Raw genomic sequence first — 25,518 nt, 5'->3', positions numbered from 1 at the left:
CTCTCTTCCCTTATGTCTCCCTCTCTCTCTGTCTCTCTCATTCTCTCTCTCTCTCTCTCTGTCTCTCTGTCTGTCTCTCTCTCTCTTTCCCTAGGTCTCTCAATTTATATCGTCTTTACTCTAATTCGCTCTTTCGCCCTCTCTCATTCTGCTTCTTTTCTTCCTCCCTTTGTCTCTGTTTCAGAATCCGTCTGTGTTTCTCAACCTCTCTCTCCTTTTTCACTTTCATTCACTTATATATTCAACAAACCAAAAATGTTAGTCATGTTACGCCAGGAGAATCGATAATATTTGTGTGTTTATGCCGCTTTGAGTGCCAACCCCTGTGGTTGTGTTTGGAAAAGTCACACACGCACACACACACACACAAACAAACACACACACACACACACACACACACACACACACACACACACACACACACACACACACACACACACACACACACACACACACACACACGCACACACACACACACACACATGCGAACACACACGCACACACACACAAACACACACATGCGAACACACATCGCCTCAGCCCACCCTTTCTCCCCCGGCTGATTTTTACTTATTTACAGGCCACGAGACTAAGTCGATGCTCAACAACAGCGGGGCCCGATACAAGCGGAGCAAGCTGGAGAGGAAGTTGAATGCTGACGTGCTCTACTGCGTGCTGCTGCTCTTCTCCATGTGTCTCATCGGAGCCCTCGGTAAGAAGGCCCGACACTGACCTTCATTTCATTGATCCACTCATGGAGTGATAAAGAGCGGTCGTTGTGCTTGGGGTTGTTGTTATATTACGCTCTGGTAATGAGGGTGATGAGTGTATTCTTTGACCCCCTTGTGGACAGTTTTTCTATGAACCAAACAAGTATTTGAACTCATGTCTGAATGTTGCAACCATTATCAGTTTACCGCCTTGCCTTCATAATGCCTTTTAGTACATGTTAGTAATTAGTCATCACGGATGACTTTACAAGGAGGCTTAGCCGTAAACCTAAAACCTACACAAACCTAACCTCAAACATACAAGACCAATGTCCTTGACTTTAAATAAAAAAGACCTGGATGCTGATTGCCTTGCAAACTACAAAGTAAATTAAATGCCGAATTTGCTTATTAGAAATACCAGTAGCACAGTAATACAGAAAGTCTGATTCTAGTCCAAGCTGTGCCACTATGATAAACACCGAAAAATACATTTCATATGTATCAGTGCCGAGCATCATACCCATATGAGTCAATGTCCAATGTTTTCAGCTATCCAGCTGGATCACTGCTGGATAGCTGAAACAGCCACCTGGATAGCTGAAACAGCCACCACAGCTGACGTGCATTCACAGAGGAGTGGTTCACACAGATATGAAAGATGTGCCTATAGAAACCTAGATTTTCTTTCTCTCGGGTCTGACATGGATAGGCTTCACGGCTCTATTCCATCCAGTGTGGTGCCTGTGACTGCTTGTACGAGTCATGGGAAAAGATGTGAGGTGCGAGGGTGGGTTGATCGGCATCTTCCTTTTTTTGGCTGAACTATCTCTTTAAGCTCGTTGCGATCCAGGGCAAGTGCCCAGAAACAGTGAATAAAGGGACAGAGTGACCTTGACAAGAGTCGTCTCAGTCCTTCTGTCTGTATGATAGACGCTAAGAAAAGAACACTACTCCAACCAAGAATAGTTCTCTCTCTATCACTCTCTCTCTCTCTCCCTCTCTGTCCCTCTCTCTATCACAAACTCATACTCTATGTCTCTGTCTGTTTCTCTCCCTCTCTCTGATATGGACTTATAATTAATCTCTCTCTCTCTCTCTTTCTCTCTCTCTCGCTCTCTGTCTCTCTCTCTCTCGGTCTCTCTCTCTCTCGGTCTCTCTCTCTCTCTTTCTGTGTTCCTCTCCACTAATTCAAACAGGTCACGCTATCTGGCTGCAGACGTTTTCCAATGTCCCTCTGTACATGGTTCCTGACAGTGAGGGCCGTTTCATCCCCCCCACCCTCGCAGGCTTTTACATGTTCTTCACCATGATCATCCTGCTCCAGGTGTGTCACACCTGCCCCTCCTCCCTCCTTCTTTAACAAGCCTGGAGAGTATCTAAATTAACCTCACCCACAGTATTGTGGGATTTTTCTTTTCCTCTATAAATTCCTACGCCTTCATTTCAGGGTGACGACTAATGCCCTGAAGCTGTGTGTTTTTTTAATTCCAACATGCTTTATTGCCATGCACCACAGTAATACCAAAGCAATGTGGCATTATGTGAAATGCAACAAACACATACTGTATGCAGTACATACAAGCTTACATGCGAAATATGTTAGCATTAAAATAAAACAGTTGCAACAGTGAATCTCTCAATCAATCTGTCTTTCTCTTCTAAGAGAAAAACCTGACATTGGGGATGTCCATCTTTGTTCTGATATTTAATCTCTCTCTCCCCCCCACTTCCCCAGGTGCTAATCCCCATCTCGCTCTATGTGTCCATTGAGCTGGTGAAGATGGGTCAGGTGTTCTTCATCACGCAGGACATTGACCTGTACCACGAGGAGACGGGCACCCGAATTCAGTGCCAGGCACTCAACATCACCGAGGACCTGGGCCAGATTCAGCACGTCTTCTCCGACAAGACCGGCACCCTGACGGAGAACAAGATGGTGTTTCGTCGCTGCTCCATCATGAGGACGGAATACTCACACAGCGAGAATGGTTAGTAACGGTCTGTATGTGTGTAGCTGTTGTGTTGGCAGACGTAGTATGTCTGTGCACAAATACAATAACAAGAACAATATGTTGTACGTCTTTGTGTTTTTTTTTGTGTGTGTAGGTGTGCACGAGTGTGTGTGTGTGAGTGTGTGTTAATGTACTGTATGTGTGTGTGTGAGTGAGTGCAGTGTGTATGTCATCTCCAGAGTCTCTTTAACACCCTCATCATGGTCAGTGCCTCTCCTCTCACCACTAATCTCCCCGCTCTGGTTCCGCAGCCATCCGGCTGGCCGTCCTTGGCGAGACGGATGCGTCTGAAGACGAGGTGACCCTCTTCCAGCAGCAGCAGAGGAGGAAGAGGAGGCAGCCCTCACTCTTCGCCGAGGACCCAGGGGAGGCCGCTGGACACTGTCACAACGCCCAGGCTGACGTTGCCAGCTATCAGAGTTCAAAGGTTGCGGCGGGGGCCCACAGCGAACTGGCCTTCAGCAGCCCCCTGGTGAGTGGAAATGGGGAAAGTGGGGCAGCGGCTCAGATATGTAGCTCTCGCTCAAACATCGCCTGTCCCACTAGACGAGGCATTAATGTGGCAAATGACAGCGCTGGTGCTTTATCAGGCAGTCGGCTTGCTTTTGTCAGCGCCTTGGTGCTCGGTTCTAATTGTAAATAGGGTGAATGCGTTGTTTATTCCCATTCCTTTGTGTGGCATAATCATTTGTTATTCTTGTGGACTTGAGTAATCTGCCTTCAGTGCTTGAAAAGTGACTGAGTCAAAGACACATGCACATTTAGAAATACAACAACGTGCATATTACACTAATATACTGTAGAGCATAAATGCGCAATAACAACAATAACTGATTTACTTTGTTTACTGGCTTTGACTAGATACCTTATGCGGAACAAACATATGTAATATTAGTGATGATATCAATGGCAATCTGTCCCTTACATGTTCATTTTGGTGCTGCTCAGTCGTATACTTTGGTCCCAAACTAATTGTTGGATATTGAATTCCGAACAGTAGACACGCAGTAGGACCCCAGTCCTCAGAAATGAATTGCTCATGCTGACATAGTGCTGTTAATCAGGCCCATGTGCTCATCACCAACCCAATCAACCCCCTCACCCCCCACCCCCCCATATTAAAAACCTCCCTGCTGTTCCTCTGGTCCTGTCGGCACGAGCCACACATGATCCATCATCATCGTCATCCTCATCATCCGAGCGACACACGCCGTCATGACGCCCGTCTGCCCCGCAGATGGCCGAGCAGTTTGGTGTCAGTGATGAGCACAGCCATTCTGGCTCCGGATGGCTCTGTTTCCGTGTGTGCACATATGGGCCTGCTGAGGTGCACGAAACAGGAGCCGCTGATAGTGTGCAGATTGCCGCACGCCCGCCTCTACTGGATTGGCTTGCGGTCGATAAGCTATGATCGCATGATTTCCATAACAGTGTTTAGCTATTTTTGAATCTCGCCCACCCCCGCTCCAGTGTTGTCCGGCCCTCCCACACACGTACACACACACACACACACACACACACACACACACACACTCACACACACACGAGCATCTACTAAAACACAGAGACACATACACATGCAAACGTCCACAAATACACACATCAGCATCCACGCTCTCACACACTTACACACTTACACAGAAAAACATACACGCTAGCTGGCACATACACAGATTCACATATTGGCACACATGTTAGCACGCATACGCACTCACACACACACACGACATTCTGGCAGGCATACAAGTATACACACATACTACACACACACCACACATACTACACACACACCACACACACACTTCCATTTTTTTTTACTCTTGACATCTGTCATTGACCACTGAGCTCGCACTTTCGTTTTACCCTACCAAAGGAAACAGAGGTGGTCCCAGACAGGAAGCTGCTGCAGGTGGTCCTGGAAGCTGACCGTCTGATGGAGGAAGGGAGCCTTGACCAGGGCCCCAACCAGGGTCTCGAGAGGAGCCTTTACCTGGACTTCTTTTTGGCTCTTGCCATCTGTAACACTGTGGTGGTTTCCACAGCAACGGCCCAGAGACAGAGGGTGAGAATGTGCTGTGACAGTGACCTTGTACAAACACACACATACACATACACACACACACATACACACACACACATACACTCATACACACACACACACACACACACAGACACACAGACACACACACAAACACACACACACACACATACACTCACACATACACACACACACACACACACACACACACACGCACACACACAAACACACCGACACATACACTCATACACACACACACACACACACACAAACACACACACACACTCACACACACACACACACACACACACTCACACACACACACACACACACACACACACAAGAAGTGTGAGTCATCATATGTGGAGACTTGAAAATTAAATTAAATAAACACAAACCCACCCGGCCTTCCGGTGTCAAAATGAAAGTGGCAGTAGCAGAACAGGTTAATTATCTTTGCCTCTATCTCTGCTTGGAAAGAGACAAATGGTGCCAGTGGTGCGTGCAGTGCAGTGTATTGTTTAACAACTGGGATTGCTGTGTCCTGTCATCCTTTCGCAATGACATCTTTGCAAAAGAGCCAGGATTTTTTTCTTTCAGATATACAGGCAGGGCTGGGAGATCAGTGCATTTGAACAATTTCTCCAATTAAATTAATGGACCTTTCTACTTTCCCCTCTTCGCAACGCTTCTGCTACGAGCTCAGCGAAGAAGATTTGTGCCAAGTTGACTCGCTCTCAGTCCTCCTCACAGCTAATATCCTAAATTGCTGTTGAGGACTCCGACCAAATGACTTTGTCTGAGGAATAAATCACTGCTGTCCACAGACCTGTGACACACAGCCATTTGGCGGTGGAATCAGGGTCACCCGTAATTAATTGGATTACCCGTAGTGAATGGTTATGTGACTTTGTTGGGGCGCCAGGAAGCTGACTATCAGTCCTTCGTACCATGGGTGGAAAAGTACAGACGAAAAGGAAGGTCTTACTCGCTTGTTAGCTATGATGGGTCAACTTTTGCCGTTTAAGTTGGAAAGTTTTGATTAAGATACTAACTACCTGACAGTGACCCTAAGACAAGGCCTGTAAAAGTACACTGTCTCTCCCAAAATCTCACTAACTGTGTTCCTAAATTTCTGATTTTTGTTGTTGTTTATGTTTTTGTCCTGTACAGGTCAAAGAACGTCGCAATTCCTACGCCCCTCAGACTTTTTGGGGGCATCTGCGTGGCTTCCTGAAGAAGATGGGGTCCCCCTGGAGCGCATCTAAATTTGTCGCTGGAAAACAGGAGCCCCTGGCAGACCCTTTTGCTGCGGATGAGGAGCCCCCCGACATCTCAGACACCCCTAGCATCTACACCACCACACCTGAGGGAGGGAACTCCAAAACACAGTCCGAGGTCACCAATCAAGCCCAGAGACAGAGGCCCGACCCTGGCCCAGCGTCACCTGAAGACGTGTGTTATGAGTCCCAGAGCCCCGATGAGTCCGCCCTGATCCACGCGGCGAGGGCTTACGGCTTCACCCTCCTGGAGCGCACCCCCAACCGCGTAACCGTCCTCCTGCCCCACGGAACACTCCTCAGCTACGAGGTCCTGGATATCCTGACGTTCGACTCCACCCGAAAGAGGATGTCGGTGCTGGTGCGCCACCCACACACGGACGAGATTATCCTGTTCACCAAAGGAGCCGATTCGGCAGTCATGGAGATTCTGGAGGATCCCGCAGGCGGTAGGGGAAGGGTTGTGCGCCTCCTCACTATGACCTCTAAGAGGTTTTTCAATTGATTATCGATGAGCTTTTGTGTATTCACATTCATTTGCACCGCTGATTAGTTTATCGACTAGGTTTCTCTGTTCGCCTCTGTGTGAAGATGTCTTAACATGTGCTGTGGAGTTCCCTGTGGTTTCATTCTGGTGCTCCCTGAGATGCAACACTGGCTGTTCGATCTCCAGTCAATTATTGTTTGGCTTCGTGGAGGCCGGTCGATATTCCGTTAACTCTAAAAAAATCATAATTGTCTGTATTCAGATAATTGCTTTGACTGTGCTGCTGGTATGAAATAGTTGTACTCTATAGAAAATATTTTGCTTTTTAAGTTTCTAAAGATGTCTTTGAGTACAGTGACTGACATTCTATTGTTTTTTTTTTCTGTATCTTCTCACTGGAAATTGTGTGTTGCCTGCAGAGAGTATATCTCAATGTGAGCTCAGAAAGCGTGTCTGCAGTAACACACAGAGACATCTCGACATGTATGCCAGAGATGGGCTACGCACTCTGTGCTTTGCCAAAAGGGTAAGTTATTTCATACTTACCTACCTTGTGAAATTAATAGCATAAGCATTGTGTCAGTGCTAGCAGAACAGTGAAATATGTTTGCATAATGCTTTCATGACAAGTCTTTTTTTTGGGTTTTATTCTCACTCTCTCCATCTTGTGTTCTCTCCTCCTCCTTCTTCACACCCAATTCTTTCTTAGGTGTTAAGTCAGAAGGCGTATGAAGACTGGTCACTGATAAGACAGCAAGCAATATCAGCCATCGCAAACAAAGAGAAGCTTCTCATGGACACGGCAATCCTCCTTGAGACGAACCTAACTCTGATAGGTGAACCAAGGCCACCATTTCTGTTTCTTACTAAATTCAGCCCTCACTCCTTCCTTGTGCTGTGGCCTATTTGTCTTTTATAAGCCTGATCTTTCAAGTCATCTTTCTGCATAACCTCAATTTCATGGCTGTAGGGTGCTTGCGGAGTGTTTGAGTTTGCTTCTGTATGAGTGAGAGAGAGTGAGAGAGAGAGAGAGAGAGAGAGAGACAGACAGACCTTGATGTCTTTGTAATTGGATCAAGTCATAAAAAAAAAAAAAAACATTACTCTTGCAGGAGCCACAGGAATCGAAGATCGTCTCCAGGAGAACGTTCCAGAAACCATTGAGGCACTGAGGGAGGCTGGAATGCAGGTGTGGGTGCTGACTGGGGACAAGACCGAGACGGCCGTCAACATCGCCTACGCCTGCAAGCTGCTGGACCACAGAGACCTGGTGTTCACCCTCAACACAGACAACAAGGTGCCATGTTCTCCCGCTCAAGTAGTCCGCAACTCTCATGTTTGTATGACTGAGAGAGAGAGAGAGCGAGAGAGAGAGAGCGAGAGAGACAGAGACAGAGACAGAGACAGAGACAGAGACAGAGACAGAGACAGACAGACAGACAGACCTTGATGTTCAAGTCAGCAAAAAAAGCATTACTCTTCCAGGAGGATGGTGTTACCATGTCAACCTGCCTGCCAGTTTCCTGGTAGTGGGGCATTTGACAAGGCATTCTGACACTGATATTATAACTCTTTATAAAAACTCTTATGTTTGTGTGTCATACCTCCCTGACGCTATTGCGCTATCTTTATACTGACGCTAGGGTTTAATGGAGAGTGTTTAGAACTGTAATGATGAGAAAATAGTTTTTGTCTGCTGTCCACAGTCAGCTCAAAGTCTCACTCTGTATGGGTGTTGGATGTTTTGGGGGTCAGAAGTTGATTGGCTTAAAGAGAGTCACATAAAAGACTAAAATACATTCTTCATTAAAATGCATTCATATTCCCGTAACAGTCTTTTCCCTTTTGGCAAATCTAACATGTCACCGTCAAAGCCTTTTAATGGAAAGACTAAAGCGGAGCAGAATTGACTGCAATGAGCTTCTCATTTTGGTGAACCATAATGCCATTTCCACAGATCTGGAAGAGCAGAAAACCGCTCTGTTTTTTTTCCCCCCTTCCTCTTTTTTTTCTTTTCTTATCCAGACACAGTGCATTCCTCTTGGGCTTACTTGAGATGGGGTCTAATTGAATCAGTTTGTTAGTTATTATATAATTAAATCCTCGCCCCACATTGAAAGTACACTGTGTGCAACCCAAAGCTAAAGTTCTTCGCCACGTTTTCCGGTACAGTCCAGACAGGGTTCAAATAGTCACAGTTTTTGTCTCTTGCCTTCAGCTCAGAATACCTTTGCGTAGAGAGGACCAGCTACAGGGGGGAGTGTGTAATAGGAGCAGCTCAACAGAAGAGCTCAAATTATTTTTCTTGAGCCCAATTAATCTGCCAAGGCATTGGACCACGCAGAGCAGTCAGATGATAAACAGAATTTCAATAGATCTAACCCTAAACACAAGTCCTTAGGCTACAGTCTCTCAACCGCAGCAATATTGAACATAAATGGTCCCAGGGTTTTGTGTGAATGCTTGTGATTAGTAAGCGGCTGCATCTATGGGGAGATCAGCCCCAAAATGTACACAGACTCACAAGCTGGTGATTCTTCAGGGAGAAGGATTCCCCGCTCGGTCTCGATAACAGCCCAAAATATCCGTAGGGTGGTGAGGGACGCATGAAGGCAGTGGGGAGGCCTGTTCCTAAAACTGTTGTTGTTTTGTCTTCTAGGCTTTGTGTAAGTCTATCCTGGAGAACACACTAGAGGAGGTGACGAGATACGGACCGGACCCGGCCTTCAGGGGTCTCGGTGAGGGTTTTCGGGGGCAGGCGGCTGGGGATCTGGGGGGGGACCCCACCATCGGCCTGGTGATTGACGGACGGACACTCAGCCTGGTGCTTGAGGAGGAAGACCTGAGGTCAAAGTTCGTAGAGCTGTGCCGCCACTGCCGCTCCGTGCTCTGTTGCCGGGTGACTCCCCTGCAGAAGAGCACCGTGGTCAAACTGGTGCGCGACAAGCTCCGAGTCATGACCCTTGCCATCGGTAATTAGCGTTAGCATCATGCTATGGGTGGAGGGATCAAAGAAGAGTGACACATAGAGTTTCTGATTCTGCCTGAGAAACAGAGCATCCACTCTGGCTTCTTCACTGTTCGCTGCCTCATTTGAAGATGTCTGTCCAGCCCTGACAAGCTGTTTGTGTGTTCCTGGTGTATTTTTATTTTTTTTAAGAAAATAGGAAGAAGAAGAAAAGAGAGAAAAGGGTTGCCATGGCAACGATTTCTTTAAAACCTTTCTTTTTTCCTCCAACACCCCCCCCCCCCACCTCTCTCTCTCTCTCTCACTCTCTCGCTCTGTCGCTCTGTCTCTTTCTTTTTTAAATGCTTTATCTGCAGGTGATGGAGCGAATGATGTGAACATGATCCAGGCCGCTGACGTTGGTATTGGAATATTTGGTCAAGAGGGGATGCAGGTTTGTGTACGCCTTCAGGGCCTTTTGCAGTTACAGCCCCCACCACACACACACACACACATGCATCCCTTCACTCAGGGAGGCAATTTATACATGCTCCTGTTTTTCTTGGCTTGAGAGTATCACCTGACTCACCCACAAGGCTTTCATGCTTCAATGTGAAGCTGCTCTAATTGTGCTTGCCCATGACTCACCAGATCTTAAATGCTCTCTTTTTTTTTAAAGGCATGTCACGATTTTGAAAATAATAATAAAAAAAAAAAAATGTGGCTTCTCGTTCACAGGCTGTCATGGCTAGCGACTTTGCGATTTCTCGCTTCAAACACTTGAGGAGGCTGCTGCTGGTGCACGGCCACTGGTGCTATTCCAGACTGTCAAACATGGTCATCTACTTCTTCTACAAGAATTTGGTAACTGCCATTAAGATACTCTAAATATCAGTTTGAAAATGAAAATATTTTTGCTCTAGATTGCAGGAATACAAATTATTTTGTCAATGCAGCACAAAATACATAATTAGGACAATATATAAGCACCACAAAACAACATTTCTACATATTCTAGAATTGCTACATAGTGCAGGATATGCTACAACATCACTAAATACACAATGAGGGGAATATATTATCACTAAAAGGATTACCACATACTCTCCCTCTCTCTCTTTATTTCTTTTTATTGCTTACTCAGTCGTCCTCAACCATTAAATGTCATGAAAATGCCGATAATAGATTTTTGTATTTATCTCACCTTACTCATGCTTGTAATTTATTTCCTTGGCTGCCCAGGCGTATGTGGCTCTGCTGTTCTGGTACCAGTTCTTCTGCGGGTTCTCCGGCACGGCCATGATCGACTACTGGCTCATGATATTCTTCAACCTCTTCTTCACCTCGGTGCCCCCTATCATGCATGGCATCATGGACCAGGACGCCTCCAAGACGACCCTGCTCTCCTTCCCTGAGCTGTACAAGATTGGTCAGCACTCAGAGGTGTGTAGTTAAACACACACACACACACACACATACACACACACACACACACACACACACACACACAAACACACAAACACACTTATGCACACACACACACACACTCACACACACACTCTGACACACACACACACACGCACACGCAGGCACGCACGCACGCAGGCACGCACGCACACACACACAAACACGCACGCACGCACACACACGCACACACACACACACTCCTCTATTGATTGCTGGCTATAGGGGCATAGAAAGGCAAGAGTGGCCTGAAAGATTCAGTGGCCCATCGATGGAGCCCTGGAACCTACCCACCATGTCTAGATTTCTGAGAGTTAGACTAAAGATATTGAGAATTCTCAGGAGCCCCTTAATTGCTACCTCTGCCCTTGGCCAGGTGGCTGTCAATTAATTCCTTAAGGGAGGGAAAAGCAATCAAGTCAGATGAACAAATCTGCCCTTGTCTGTATTATGTTCCATTATGCTCCTCTGCTCTCACACTGTTGCTTTCAGTCCACAAGACACTGAATGAGAGTTAAAAATAGCATTAGCAATGATAACACAACAAGAGGGAAATAACATTACCAACAACAACAGATAGCTGTGCAATATTGCTGTGGGATATGACATGACCAGGGGGGTTGCTGCTCTCATTTTCAGGGGTACAGGCGCTCCGCATTTTGGATCGCCATGTTGGATGCCTTGTATCAGAGCCTGGTTTGCTTCTTCATCCCGTATTTGGTGAGTTGGAGAAAACAATTTTCTTCAGGTAGTCCCCAGCTGATGTCTGTTGCCATGTTTCTAATTCTGTCTTTTTGTTTGTCCCTCCCAAGACCTACCAGGGCTCTGACATCGACATCTTCTCGTTTGGAAACCCAATGAATACTGTGTCTCTCTTCACTATCATCCTTCATCTAGCCATTGAGATAAATGCATGGGTGAGTAGCTCCCTGGATTAACCTTTTTTATTGTAGCCAATCTCTCAAAGTCAAATACTTTCTTCAACTTAAAGGAAACAAACAAGCATGAATAACACTGACATGGTATGATGCAAACCGCTGTTAAGATCCCATATTTTATTTCCAGGGCTGGATTGAGAACACCAAGGGCCCTGGGGCTACATCTATTCAAAGGGCCCCCTAGAAATGAAAACCAATATTTTCAGGCCATCTAGGAAATGTGCCAGCCCCAGACAAAGACAAAATCAAGGCTGAAACCACAGCACACACACACACACACACACACACACACACACACACACCCCACACACACACAGCACAACTACATAATGAAGGCAACATGACTGTACAACCCAGATTAAGTACTAGGAGTTGTAATTTCATAAACTGCTATGAGCAACAAAGAAAGGCACCGCGTAAAGCAAAAGTAGCTCAGAAAAAATCACCACCATGACCCTTAGAGGGCTCCATACTAATCCACATGAATATTGCCATGATTGTAGCCCACATGGCTGAAGTAGAATGTAAAGTTTGTGTCCCTAGTGGGCAGTGGTAGTAGTCCAGTAGTCCACTTATTTTTGAGTAAGAATTGCGTATACCCACTTCTCAAAACAGGGCGTTTATCCTGTGCTGTATGGGCTGCTTAAAAAAAATTAGAGTATACCCACTTCTCCAGGGACCACTACACCACTGCTATCATATATTATGAAATGTTATGGCAAGTTGGCCTAGGAGACTCATGACCCTAGCTCATTACGACTCATTTGTGGAGTAGCGCCACCTAGTGAGTAATGTTTAATGCAAATATGTAGCGCTTCAGTAGCCAATATCTTGTGAGGTATAGGTTCAAAGTTCATCAAATTTGACTGGATTTGGGAGCACACCAATTTTTGTGAAAGCTCATATATATTTATCAGTAACTCAAAAACGGTTTAGCCAAAAATGTCCAACATCCTTATGGCAGGTCAGCCCCTGGGAGGTGCATTACTCTAGCTCATCACGATTAGTCTGTGGAGCAACACCACCTAGTGAATTCACCTAGTGGAAAAAGTCATACATTTTCATATCTGGGATGTTTATACTTGGGTACATTCTTCAGATGCACGTCAACATCTGTAAGCTCCATAAGGGCTGAAATACACATACGCGTTTTTTTGAAAAACGGGACGAGAGCAAATGCATTGATTCCTATGGTACGGCGCGCTTTGCGTGGGCGCCCCTTCTCCACCACGCGTTGCGTCTTTGTGGCGTTTTTTAGGTGCGCTTAAAAGTTGAACTATTCTCAACTTTCCAGTGCAAGGCAGGGAAGCGCACCGCTTCTGTTTTGGCCGCCGCACTTTGCCAAGGCGTTACTGAAGCGTTTCTGCCTGAAAAAAGACGCGTATGTGTATTTCAGCCCTAAGGGCAGAGATGGGCAGTATTTCAATTACTTGTATTTGAAATACAAGTTCATTTGCTTTTGAGTATTTTGTAATTTGTATTTGATAGGGCCGATAAAAAATTGAATGTAATTTGTAACAAAATACTTTAGAGTGGAGTAATTGTATTTAAAATACTCAAATTACTTTCTCCTGTTTAGGCAGAAGGAGATTTTTTTTCTGTCGGATTCTACCATGAGACCATCTGATCTGCCTCTGAATGTCATTGTCCAATCAGTCAATTTGCCAAAGATGTTGCTTCTTATGGCCCGCCCCTTTTTGGGGACGAAAAGGAAATCACCCCAGAACTCTCTCATTGACTCTCATGTTAAATAATTTTTTTTCACAAAACAGGGTTGTGGTCGAAAACTTAAAAAGCTGTCTTGATCCTTGTCAATTTATCTTCATTAGTACTCCGACTTAAAGGAGGTTCTTTCAAAGAGCGAATCGAGTTGTTGCACTGAACGTTAGCCATCTTGACACAATGTGACTTGATGAAAGCCGTGTGATGTCCTTATACGCAATTAGAGCTAAGGTCCCGGACGCAATCTGGCACTCTGCGCCTGGGCGAGACTCTCCACTTTGTGAATGAGGCGCACCTCACCTAGGACGCGATCTGGCACTCTGGCCTGGGCGAGACTCTCCACTTTGTGAATGAGGCGCACCTCACCTAGGACGCGATCTGGCACTCTGCGCCTGGGCGAGACTCTCCACTTTGTGAATGAGGCGCGCCTCACCTAGGACACGATCTGGCACTCCACGCCTGGGCGAGACGCTCCACTTTGTGAATGAGGCGCGCCTCACCTAGGACGCGATCTTGCACTCCGCGCCGCATTGCATAGAGGCAGGGGCCCGGGCGCACATGAGACTCTTATTAAAGATCTTAGCCTACTATAAACGTTGTTGAGACTCGCACTAAAGATCTTACTCATTCTCACATAGACAAAACAAATAGCTACACGGTCATTTATCTGTGTGATGTCACATGTTTGCGCCAGTGTTGTCAATCACATGTGGGGGCCAATGTTGTCAAAGATAATCTGTAACTTGTGGAAGTTGTATTGTTAAACGGTGAGTACTTTGGTAGATTAAAGTATAAACCTTGAATAGAAATGCTAGTACAACTTCTATACGTTATCTGTAAGGTTGTGAGTGTGCAGTGGTAATGTAAGTTGGATTCGTAAAACGTATTTTAGGAAATAAATGACATTGCTTGACGTGTAGCTATTTGTCTCTGTTTTGTTACCAACTTTCAACTTAATAAAAATCTCAACAACGTTTATAGTAGGCTACGTGTATTGTTTTGTCTCTGTGAGAATGAGTAAGATCTTTAGTAAGAGTCTCAACAACGTTTTTAGTAGGCTAAGACCTTTAAAAAGAGTATCATCGGCGCGGAGTGCCAGATCGCGTCCTAGTCCTTACCTGGCAATTACGTATGACGAAAGCACGGTGGGGATAGCCCTCCCGGAAGCCATAGAGATTGCAATGAGAGCCCTGTGGCACCGGTTACAAACATGAAAAAAAAGGATACGGAACCACTGACATGGGCCCATCATAATAGCCTGCACCTGGCCCCGTGGTTACTACGTTACACCACTGAATAGCCCAAACCTGAATGTTCTGCTATACCAAATTGTGTGAAAACTGAAAATTCTGAAAAAGCATTTCCTGTATTTTAAAAATACAAAATACATGTATTGTATTTTGTTACATTTTCTGGCAACAGTATTTTGTATTTTATTTTGATACATTTATGTGAGGGGTATTTTGTATTTTGTATCAAAAGTACATTTTGATGTATTTTTGCCCAGCTCTGCCTAAGGGGTGCTGCAAATGACATTTCACTATCTCAAGAACTGCTTAAGCTAAAATTTTGAGATTTGGTATGCTTATACTTGGCTACATTTGCTCACATCTCCCAAAGTTCCTTTGGCTTGCTCAACAAAGTGGTTTCTTCAAAAATCAATCAAAATTCAGGAGCTAATACATGCTGGTGTAAATGGCCAATCTTCATGCAATTCTGTAGGCTCATTATTAATGTCAAAAAGAAGCTATTTGCCCAGTTTTCAAACGAATCATCCATAAGAATTTCGCTGCAAGAGGTCACAACATATTTTCCTCTGTTCCCCTGACATGGTTTGATGCATTTTCAAAATTCAAAATTCAAATTCACAGCCAGTAGATTTCTGCTCTGAGAGAACTCTCTGCTCTGACATGCAGGTTGGGTTCTACCATATAGTACAAATATACTGTATATATTTTTAATTTGTAGCCAACCCGTATCATGGTATCGGACACTTTTCCCCCAACACCAAGTACACATACAGAGACGTGGTAGCCTTGAGCTACATGCCGCACCCTCTACACATGATCAAGGAGCGGGGTACAGACCTAACTGACAGGCCTACTTCCTCTGTCAATCAGACCCCTGACACTCTGCGAGCCTCCCTTAGTCCCATTGCTAATCCAGCCCTGTTCATTTCAAAGCCCTTTTAAACTTTTCAACTCTACCCACTGTCATGTCCACTGGAATAGAAAAGATGATTGCATAACTATCAGAAATGATTCTCCCTCTCTATCTTTCTTCCTCTCTCTTCCTCCCTCCCTCTCTATCTATCTGTCTCTCTTTGACCTCTTCGTCCTTTTTAGACGGTGGTTCACTGGGTGACTATGCTGGGCAGTGTGCTGTTGTATTTCGCCGTGACGCTAGCCTTCAGTGCGATCTGTGTGACCTGCAACCCTCCGTCTAACCCATACTGGATCATGCAACAGCAAATGGCCGACCCCATGTTCTACCTGGTGTGCCTCATCACTGTGGTCGTGGCGCTGCTGCCCAAGTAATTTCTTTACTCAACCCTTCTCATTTCTACTGACCATCACTGATGTGTTACTTCCTCACATTTACATTGTAATGATGATAATCCCTTTGTGGTACGGTAGTTAATGTGGGCAAGCTGAATTATTTATTTAGGAAAAGAGAGGTCAGACACCTGAGGTGTCTTGCTTTGATGCAAATGAATCTGAAGTATGTAGGACAAAGATGTAAAGTCCTTTGGGTATAACCTTCAGGTCTGCGTTTGTAGTAGAATGACCTTTTTAATGAGCCTTAATGAACACTGTCCCCAGCACCACCACTTCCCTCTCACAGCTCACACACACACACATGTGAGCCTGAGCGTGCGCACATACGCTTGGCTTCTGTAGTCTGAACATGCACACCCGACCCCACCCCCACACACACACACACACACACACACACACTCACACAGACACACACACACACACACTCACACAGACACACAGACACACACACACACACACACACTCACACACACACACACTCACACAGACACACACATTTACACAGACACACACACACACACACACACACACACACACACACACACACACACACTCTCTCTCACACACACACACACGTGAGCATGAGCGTGCGCACATACACTTGGCTTCTGTAGTGTGAACATGCACAGCCGACCCCCCCCCAGACACTCACACACACACAGACACACAGACACACACACACACACACACACACACACACACACACACACACACACACACACACACACACACACATGTGAGCATGAGCGTGCGCACATACGCTTGGCTTCTGTAGTCTGAACATGCACAGCCCACCCCCTGTGAGTGTGTATGATGAAGCCCAGTGTTTGTGTGCCTGTGTGTGTGTGAGTGTGAGTGTGTGTGTGTGTGTGTGTGTGTGTGTGTGTGTGTGTGTGTGTGTGTGTGTGTGTGTGTGTGTGTGTGTGTGTGTGTGTGTGAGTGTGTATGATGAAGCTCAGGTCAGGAGCTTCTGATTTAGCCTCTCAGGCATGCAGAACAGCACTGGCCTCCTGTTTGCCACGATTCTCATTGGCAGTCAGGCCAGCATAATATCCACTGGCTTATTTTTTCACCTGCTCTCCCTTTCTCCCTCTTTCCTTCTCTCTCTCTTCCTCCCTCTCATTCTCTCTCTCTCTCTACCACTCATATATACTTTACCACTTGCATTCTCTTGCCGTCTTTCCATTTTTGTTTCTCATACGCTCTGCCTTTCACTGCCCTGTTTCCTGTTTTCATTTTCCGCTGTCTCTTATCAAAATTACTCATCCCTCTCTCTCTCTATCCCTGCATTAACTCTCTCTCTGTCTGTCTTTTTCCCTCACTCTCATCTCAATCTCCATCTGTCTCTTTCTCTCCGCCTCCTCTTCATCTCTCTCTCTCTCCCTCCTCCTCATCTCTCTCTCTCCCTCCTCCTCATCTCTCTCTCTCCCTCCTCTCCATCTCTCTCTCTCTCCTTCCCGTCTCTCAGGTACACTCTGCAGGTTCTGAGGGGAACGCTGGCGCCCCCCCCTCTGCTGTTTGCGCGGCAGCTGGAGCGGCAGCCCCCCTCCAGGGAGGAGCAGATCCGGATCGACGTCTCGCAGGCTCCACCGGACCCGCGCTTCACCCTCTCGGACCTTTCCTCGCCTCCCCCCAGCCCCATTCAGACCCTGCCCCCCCGAAAACTCTGACAGTGCTGGGCATCAGACGTCAGAAACAGGCCCAGATCAGACGCCAGAACCAGGCCCAGGCCCTCCATCCCGGAGGCGCTCTCTCTTGGGTTGGGAAAGCCCCCCGGGGGGAAACGGAGAGGAAGAGAAAACACGAGACAGAGGAAAAAACGCTGAGCGTTTGTTGTTGTTGTTGTTGTCTGGTAAATATAGAACTGCTTTATATGTTTTGAGCATAGGGAGGATGATGCGTTTGGAGGACTATACTGCACATACCACCAGCGCCAACAGATGAATATAACATTCCTGTGCTTTGTGTCAGTTTGCTGTAGCTGACACTCCATTTTGAATGGGCGTTTTTGTTGTATCCTGTTGTTACTTTTTATGTTTAGCCTTCCTGGAAAAAGCATCTCATGGAAACCTGTTACATATTCCTTAAAGCTTTTTCAGAATCCACCAGTAGCTTTCAGACCACTTAGAAAAGAAAGATCTGTCTCAACTGATCGATTCAACTCATTGCTGACACATTAGAAAACTTGAGCAGGAAATGCTTGGTGGAGGCATTAGCAGCATCCATCTTCCTCACTCAGAGAGCTCCTTCTCTATCCCTCGGCAACATGCAGAGCCAATTTGTATTCACTAAGGGCTCCAAGCAGCTCAGGAAATAATTGAGGTTTGCAGATGTTACATAATGTTCTGGTATTTTTGGTTCATGTATCCATATTGAGAGCATGTTGAGAAGGATGGTGACAGAAAAGCTGCACCCCCCCCCCTCCAACACAGGTTTCTTCCAGCTGGTGTGCGTCTGCGTGGTGTGTGTGAGTGTTTGTGTTGAGGGGTCGGATGGATTGAGTCTGCTCTGCGTTTAATTTTTAATTGTTCGACGCCGGTACAGATGTGTGGAGTGTGAATTTCCACGGCCAGGCATGAAAGATCATCCTCCCCAGCATCAGAATGCCTAATTGTCCCGCTGACGTCGCTCTGACGCGCTTCGCACTCAAGTGCGGGAGGTCTATGGTGAGCGCAGGTTTTCTTACCGCCAGAGGAACTGTGGTGATAGATTGGCAAAAAGGCTCACATTTTACAACTCAACCTCGCTGAATGTAATTGAAGTGTCCTCTGCAGCTTTGACTCTTAATAAAGGAGCGAGAGAAGCGAGGAGGCTGCACTCTTGAGCCGATTCTATTTGCAGAACTCATTGCATTTTTACGTAATGATGTCACTCAGTGGAGTGATGGAGCGCTTCTGCCATCTACTGCCTGATACTGTTACTGCAAGTAATGAGAAGAAAATAAAAACCGTCCCTGTAGGGGCACAACTGAGCACAAAACCAAGAGACAAAGTGTCAAAAGTACAATTTTATTTTTTCGCAGTCTTAGATATGATATTTTACTCACTAGCCACTAACATCCAGATCATAAATGTATTTTCTTATTTGTAAGGAGAGGAAGCCCTAGTAAATAATACAAAAAAAAGTCATTCTGTGACCATGGCACAACCAAACAAAAAACACATTTGCACAAAAGGCAAACACAATATGTGGTAGAACAACTTAAAGAGACAGAGTCCCTTAATATTAAAAACTGACTCCCCTTTTCAATGGAGAAAATAAAATAATCCCTTTGACAAACTGAGCCTGCTAAAGAGAGATAGAGAATCCTCGGGCAGCAACAGTTTCATATAAAACAGTGCACTGGTAGAGGACTACTCATACAAAATGTTCCATGAAGAATGCATCTGCTTAAAGTGACTGCAATACAAATCTCTATTGCATTTTAATAAATGGTACACATTGGGTCCAAACTGTAAATGTACAGTAGATGTATTCACTAAAACCTCAAGATTTAAAAGTCTGCTGTTAAAGAGTTTTAACAAGAATACCAAATGTTAATCATCAAACAGACATGTACATAAATAAGTACGAGTTTTAGAAAGATAAAATCCACTTGATAGATTGCTGCACCAATAACTTCACACAGTGAATTGTGTAATTAAATAGTAGACAGATACATATCAAATCATAATTATAGCTAGGATAAAAGACGGAAAAAACTATTTTCATCTAATCAGGCAGAAAAAAGGTTATTACATATAACCAAAATTACAGACCATCAAATATCCTTGGATATTATATACACAAAACCTCCTCTTCCATCTGTGTTCTGCAGAGTCAGTCTCACAGACACACAAACCAAAGGGGGGCCAACATGAAGAGAAACAAAATTATCTCTCCAGATTTCTTCAAACAAATGGGGTAATTGTACAGAAGAGTTCCAGAACAGCAAAGTCATATCCTATGTCCTACAGGTTTAATTATAGGTTGGGGGGAGGGGTTATGTAGGTGTATGTGTCACCCTTAGCACGAGGGGTCAGGGGTCACCCTTACCACGTGGGCATCATGTCTGGAAACCACAGGCGGCCCAGGTGCTTGGACACCTCCGTGTGGATCTGCTCCATATTGTAGCTGTTGTCGGGGATGAGCACCTCCTCCATGATCGACAGCTGGGTGAGCCGCTTACCGCACTTTTTCACAAACTCCACAAAGCCACTGCAGGTGACCTCGCACTCGCCCAGGCCGATGGCCGTCAGGTTCTGGCAGCGCTCGCCGATGCGGATCAGCTCCTCGTCCAGCGGCTGCAGCCCGTTGGCGCACACCACCAGCTCCACCAGGCGCGGGCAGTAGAGGCCGATGCGGCCCAGCATGGCCTTGCTGACGGCGCGGCCGAAGTAGAGGTGTGTGACGGGCGTCTCCTCGCAGAAGAAGGGCTCGAACTCCTCCGCCTCCAGGTAGAAGTACATGACTATGTTGACCTTGGGCGAGTGGCGGACCAGCGCCTCCCAGCTGGTGCGCTTGATGCTGTGGAAGTGCGTCTGGCCCGGGGTGTCGCTCACCACGTCGATGCGCAGGTGCTCAAGGTGCACGTGCTTCTCAGAGGAGAGAGCCAGCAGCAGCTCGTCGCTCAGCAGGTGGTAGTTGAGGGCAAGTTCCCGAAGGCCGTGGCACTGGTCGGCCACGCACAGGATTCCTGAGGGAGGGGAGGGAAAGAAGAACGAAACATCATCATTTCAGAGCAATAATGACTGGCTGCGATTCAGGTGAAAAGTTGTTGCTATTTGAGATCAACAGTCAAATTACACCCCTCCCTTAATTCTGAAGCAAATGCGTGCACACACACAGTCAGCTAAAGGGCCTTAACAATTTGCTGAATTTGTCAAAAAGTGTAATGATTTATAATCATCTTTAACAAGGAGCTTTATAGACAGTATATTGAACTGTGTACTACACAAAGCACTTTAAAGACTGGATTGGTAAAAATTCTTTTACATTTAAATATTTAATTTTGTCAAATAGGTGTATGTGATAGTGCAGCACAAATACTGTACGTTAATGTCGGTGAAAGGACACTTGAGAACATTTTCCATGACACCACCTTTGTAACATTTTAACCTCATGAGCCTAGACGGTAGAACACACTGACTGTTCAGATGCACCAGCACTCTGATGTCCATCACTAGCCCTGCCCAGACCCGCCTCCTCACTCACTCTGTAGCCTTAATACTAATGTACTGCAACTCCTTGTTCAAGAATGCATTGCATTGAATTAAATAGTACAGTTATGAACTATTTGGAGTCAGGAGCTCAGTAATATGAAGTGTTTCTTTCTTTTTCTTTTATGAAATCTGTTTCTCGCCTTCACCCATCCCTCCCCCCGCTCTGTCCCAACCCTCTCACTCGCTCACACTCTCTCCTTGCTGTCTCTCTCTTCCCTCTATCTGTCGGAATGTCCCCATGTCTTTCTCAATAATGCCATGCCCCACAGCAGTCTCACAGTAATAGTCAGAGGCCACCTCTCAGCACCTACCAGCTGGGGACACGTGGGGACAACTGCTCATCTTCAGCAGTTTCAGCGTGTCACTGTTGTTCGCCACCAGGACCTTCAGCGAGGGGTCATCCACGGGCGTGTCGTCGATTTTAATGGAAGACAGTGACTTGGAGTTCACAAACACCACTGTCAGTGCCGACACGAAGTGGGACTACGAGGAGACAGAGAAGAGACAGTTAGGTGAAGGCCAAACAGAGGTCACAAGTCCCATTCCACTCTCATCCTGCCAGTATCATAGAGTCAACTTTGTTAGCATAACTGGAAAAAACACACACCTCAGAAAGGTGAAGTGTGTGGTGACAGAGCTTTCCTTCGTGGGTAAAACTGGACAGTTTTTGTCTACAGCACAAAGTGTAGTAGCAGGACCTACGCCCACAGCCACTGTAACTGCCACATACCCACAATGCACTCACAATTCATACATACATTATGTCCACATGATTTCCTGTGTACTACATTGATATGTTGTACCTGTGAAACATGCATGAAGCTGGGTCGAGCTGTTGAAATGAGACCCAGTGTCTTTATGGTGCAGTTCACCAGCTGGGACAATATATTACACGCTGCCTCAGCGGACTCTGTACAGCTGTCAACCTAGAGGTAAAAAAACATGATGATGATGTCAACATTCGATTTACACTTTAAGATGTTACTTTTGATAAACAAATTAAGTTCAGAGAATTTAAAATGGCACGACCATTGCTGTTTCAAACAACAGTAGGCTACAGTGGCACTACCTTTGGCATGTTATAAGACAGACAACAGCGATAAAAATGACTACATTTTCATGATGGGTGATAATATTGTCATCTCTTCTCTTGGCGTAGTTTAGTGACACTGAGAAAATAGTGCTGAATGGTTTTAAAAACAGGTTACGACAGCCTAAACACGGCTGGGCCAACCCAAGGGCAAACATCCTCTTCACCCTCCCCAACCAGATTATGTTATGTGGCGGTTATCTAACAAGTGACGCCCTCTTGTGGAAATCCTTTCTTCGAAGCAGAGGCCGGGGTCGTCTGAAAAAGGGTTACTTAACACCAGCTAAACACATGTTGACTACACTTCTAGCGAGTACCATTAGAATGGTACTACTCCGCTAATCTAAACTTATTATTATCTAAGAGTTATTTATGTGTTTCAGGAGGGACAAGTGGTCTTTCCTACCTTGAAGCTGACATACTGCAAGTGTTGAGCGTGTCTCTTGATTATCTGCTGGATGAGATCAGGGTGTGTGGACTTCAGGTACGAGGTGGCCGGCTGGTTCAGCTCAAACTCAAAGCGCCGCCAAAGATCCGGAATATGAAAGACTTCATTCCAGCGACGACACACTGATGAAGCTTTGGCCCGGTCCACCAGGGACAGATACTGAAAAATTTGCAAGACCACATGGTGTGGCAAGTTTCCCCAGTCCTTCACTAGTCTCTGTGACAAAGAGAGTCCAAGGGGCCTTGGTTTATGTCTTTTAATGCGTCCGTCGGTGCTGGCAAAGCCATGGCATTTTGATGTGACGTTTACTCTTCCCCTCTTCATCCTGCATTGAAACAAATGAGTCTGTTTGTAGGACAATATCTGGAAACAATTTCGATGACACTTCAAACGTGACCCACATGGGGCAAAATGAGATTTCACTGAGAAATGAACAAAACCGTTATTATTATTATAATATTGCACAACTCTATGCCACAGCTAGCCTGCAGTGTATTTAGTGTTATTGGCTATTTTCCCCTTGCCGGTCTATGCATGACGGAGTTAGCAGTCACCCAACATTACAACGCCACTAGCCTACGCCGTAGCCATACAACTCTCATTTCGACAAGTCAACATTGTAAGTAACGTCAGATAACCAGTGGAACGCATAGTCAAATCCATACACTAAACTGTCGCAGATACCTCCGACCTAGAAGAAACGACATCAAACTTTGCTCAAGACAAATGGAGACAACAGAAAATACTCACTTGGTTTTTAGCGTCTCTTGGCAAACGTCAGTTACATTTCCCTGCCAATAGTAAGGACTTGTTATAAATAGTTTGTTTACGCATATAATCCAGTACCCAAGCGTCGATTTTGCATTCGAATTTCCTGAATGTTAGCGCACAAATACCGTACAGCCCTGTCCCATGATAAGCCCTAGTACAGTAAGAATCCAGTATTCAACAGATTGGTAGACAGAACAGGCGCGGGAAAGGGAGGGCGGGGGATTCTAGTGGCACGTGAGCAAGGAAAAACATGGATTTGCCTGAACTACATTGGGTCTCCCCTGATCAGCATTTACCACACCAACAGCCAATGTGTCTTCGATATGGTTCTTAGAACTATAATTAAAAATATGTTTGGTCTCTACATAACATAAATAGGCGACGAGGCGCTTACACAATCCGCAGTCCGCAGAGTGTAGCACCGAGGAGGGCGGGCGGTTTAGCGCACATTTCACTTAGAAAGTAGGTCAGTGTGTCAAATAGAAACGTCACGCAGTGGGGCAGCACAGAAACCAGCTACTCCCAAAGCCGAAGCTAATCAGTCACCTGAGACGATAGACAGCAAAGCTGTTTGGTAATCAAGGCGTTTACATAACTGCGTCAGTGGTGTGGAATGGTGAAGCACCAATGTTATATCATAGGCCACCTAAACAGATATAATAGTAGAATTATAGCACACTCGTGATCGTATATGACTCTACCTCAATTTATCATATGTATATCACGATTTAACAATATATTTCATATATATGTATATATAGTATAGAACGCCTTTTTGGCTTATGATTCATCCATTAGCAACAATGTATATATTATTATAACATTATAAATATATAATTATATAATATTATATAAATATATAATTATATAATGTGGGTGTGTCTGTATACACATTATATAATGTTATGTAATATAATTATTCATCCATTAGCAACAAGGCATTCTATAATTTCCCTCAGGATAAATAAAGTATCCATCTATCTATCTATCGGAAAAGATCGACAATGCACAGACAGCAGGAAACTATTTTCTACTTCCAGGAATCTTCTTACTTCTTAACCCTCCACCTCCGCCATCACTTCCTCTCTGCCGATGACTGCAACTGTCTTTACTGATAAACTCGCCGCTGTTAGTGCACAAACCTTCAGTCTGACCTTGTCTGAACATTGGAGCGTCTTTTATTTCATTGTCTACCAATCTGTTGAATTCCTCAATGAGGAAGAAGTCTCAATGCTTCTGCAGTGCTTCTGCAATGTAGTAATCCTACGCTGAACTAGGAATTTCAGGGAAAGCACACACAGTTGGTGTGAGTCATATCAGTGGACGTTCATTCACTGTGTGTATTGGCAGGGACAAGGGTCAAAACCTCACCACCTCTCCACTGTTTTACCTCAGGAATCGGTACCTGGACCCCTTCTATTTTCTTTTTACACAACTCCCTCAGGTGAGAACATGCATTCCCATGGGTTCTTTTATCATTGTTATGCGGCTAATACTCAACTGCACTTGTCCTTCTTCATGGACGACTGCAAAATGGGCTCAGATTTCTGCCTGCCTCAGTAACATTTCAGTTTGGATGAGGGACTGTCACCTTCAGCTCAATCTTTCGAAAACTGAGCTCCTGCATGGTGTTCCCAGCCAATCTGGCTATCCAATAAAAAAAATGTACATTTAACTTCAGCATCAGTCAAAGCATATTTTGAGGATTATGATTTGTGCTTCAACCACATCACATCCTGGCAGCATTTGAAGATTGGTATCATGGCTGGATGGCTGTTTCGCTTTCACCGTGACAATGGTGTTCCCCTTAAGTTGGTATGAAAGAGGGACCTTGAAACCATGGAATTAT

General features: G+C 45.4%; 2 protein-coding genes across 2 annotated transcripts; one reads left to right on the top strand and one right to left on the bottom strand.

Annotated features, from left to right (window-relative positions):
- Nucleotides 1-597: 597 nt before the first annotated feature.
- atp10b (ATPase phospholipid transporting 10B) lies at nt 598-17,829 on the top strand (the record flags this gene model as incomplete). Its single annotated transcript, XM_080840897.1, has 15 exons — nt 598-712; nt 1,910-2,037; nt 2,449-2,701; nt 2,977-3,197; nt 4,599-4,787; nt 5,937-6,492; nt 7,643-7,827; nt 9,190-9,502; nt 9,855-9,931; nt 10,216-10,341; nt 10,720-10,920; nt 11,581-11,661; nt 11,754-11,858; nt 15,947-16,134; nt 17,628-17,829. The coding sequence occupies 15 exons, from the start codon at nt 598-600 to the stop codon at nt 17,827-17,829; spliced, it is 2,940 nt and encodes a 979-aa protein (XP_080697023.1).
- Nucleotides 17,830-20,186: 2,357 nt separating this feature from the next.
- fbxl3l (F-box and leucine-rich repeat protein 3, like) lies at nt 20,187-23,733 on the bottom strand. The gene is made up of 5 exons (XM_080840530.1): nt 23,649-23,733; nt 22,857-23,223; nt 22,164-22,286; nt 21,672-21,843; nt 20,187-20,834 (listed from the first exon to the last, which is right to left on the bottom strand). Exons 2-5 carry the CDS (start codon nt 23,220-23,222, stop codon nt 20,191-20,193), a joined length of 1,305 nt encoding a protein of 434 aa, XP_080696656.1. The 5' UTR covers nt 23,223; nt 23,649-23,733; the 3' UTR covers nt 20,187-20,190.
- Between the last annotated feature and the right edge of the window lie 1,785 nt (nt 23,734-25,518).

Source organism: Sprattus sprattus, assembly GCF_963457725.1.
Source record: "Sprattus sprattus genome assembly, chromosome: 6".
Lineage (NCBI taxonomy): Eukaryota > Metazoa > Chordata > Actinopteri > Clupeiformes > Clupeidae > Sprattus > Sprattus sprattus.
Note: the sequence above shows the minus strand (reverse complement) of the source record. Positions and strands in the feature narration are given on the sequence as shown.

Coding starts and splice junctions, on each gene's coding strand:
- fbxl3l (XM_080840530.1), bottom strand. CDS start 23,222: ATGAAGAGGGGAAGAGTAAACGTCACATCAAAATGCCATGGCTTTGCC. Junction 22,287..22,856: donor TGCAGTATGTCAGCTTCAAG/GTAGGAAAGACC, acceptor TTTTACCTCTAG/GTTGACAGCTGTACAGAGTC. Junction 20,835..21,671: donor TCCCCACGTGTCCCCAGCTG/GTAGGTGCTGAG, acceptor CCCCTCCCTCAG/GAATCCTGTGCGTGGCCGAC.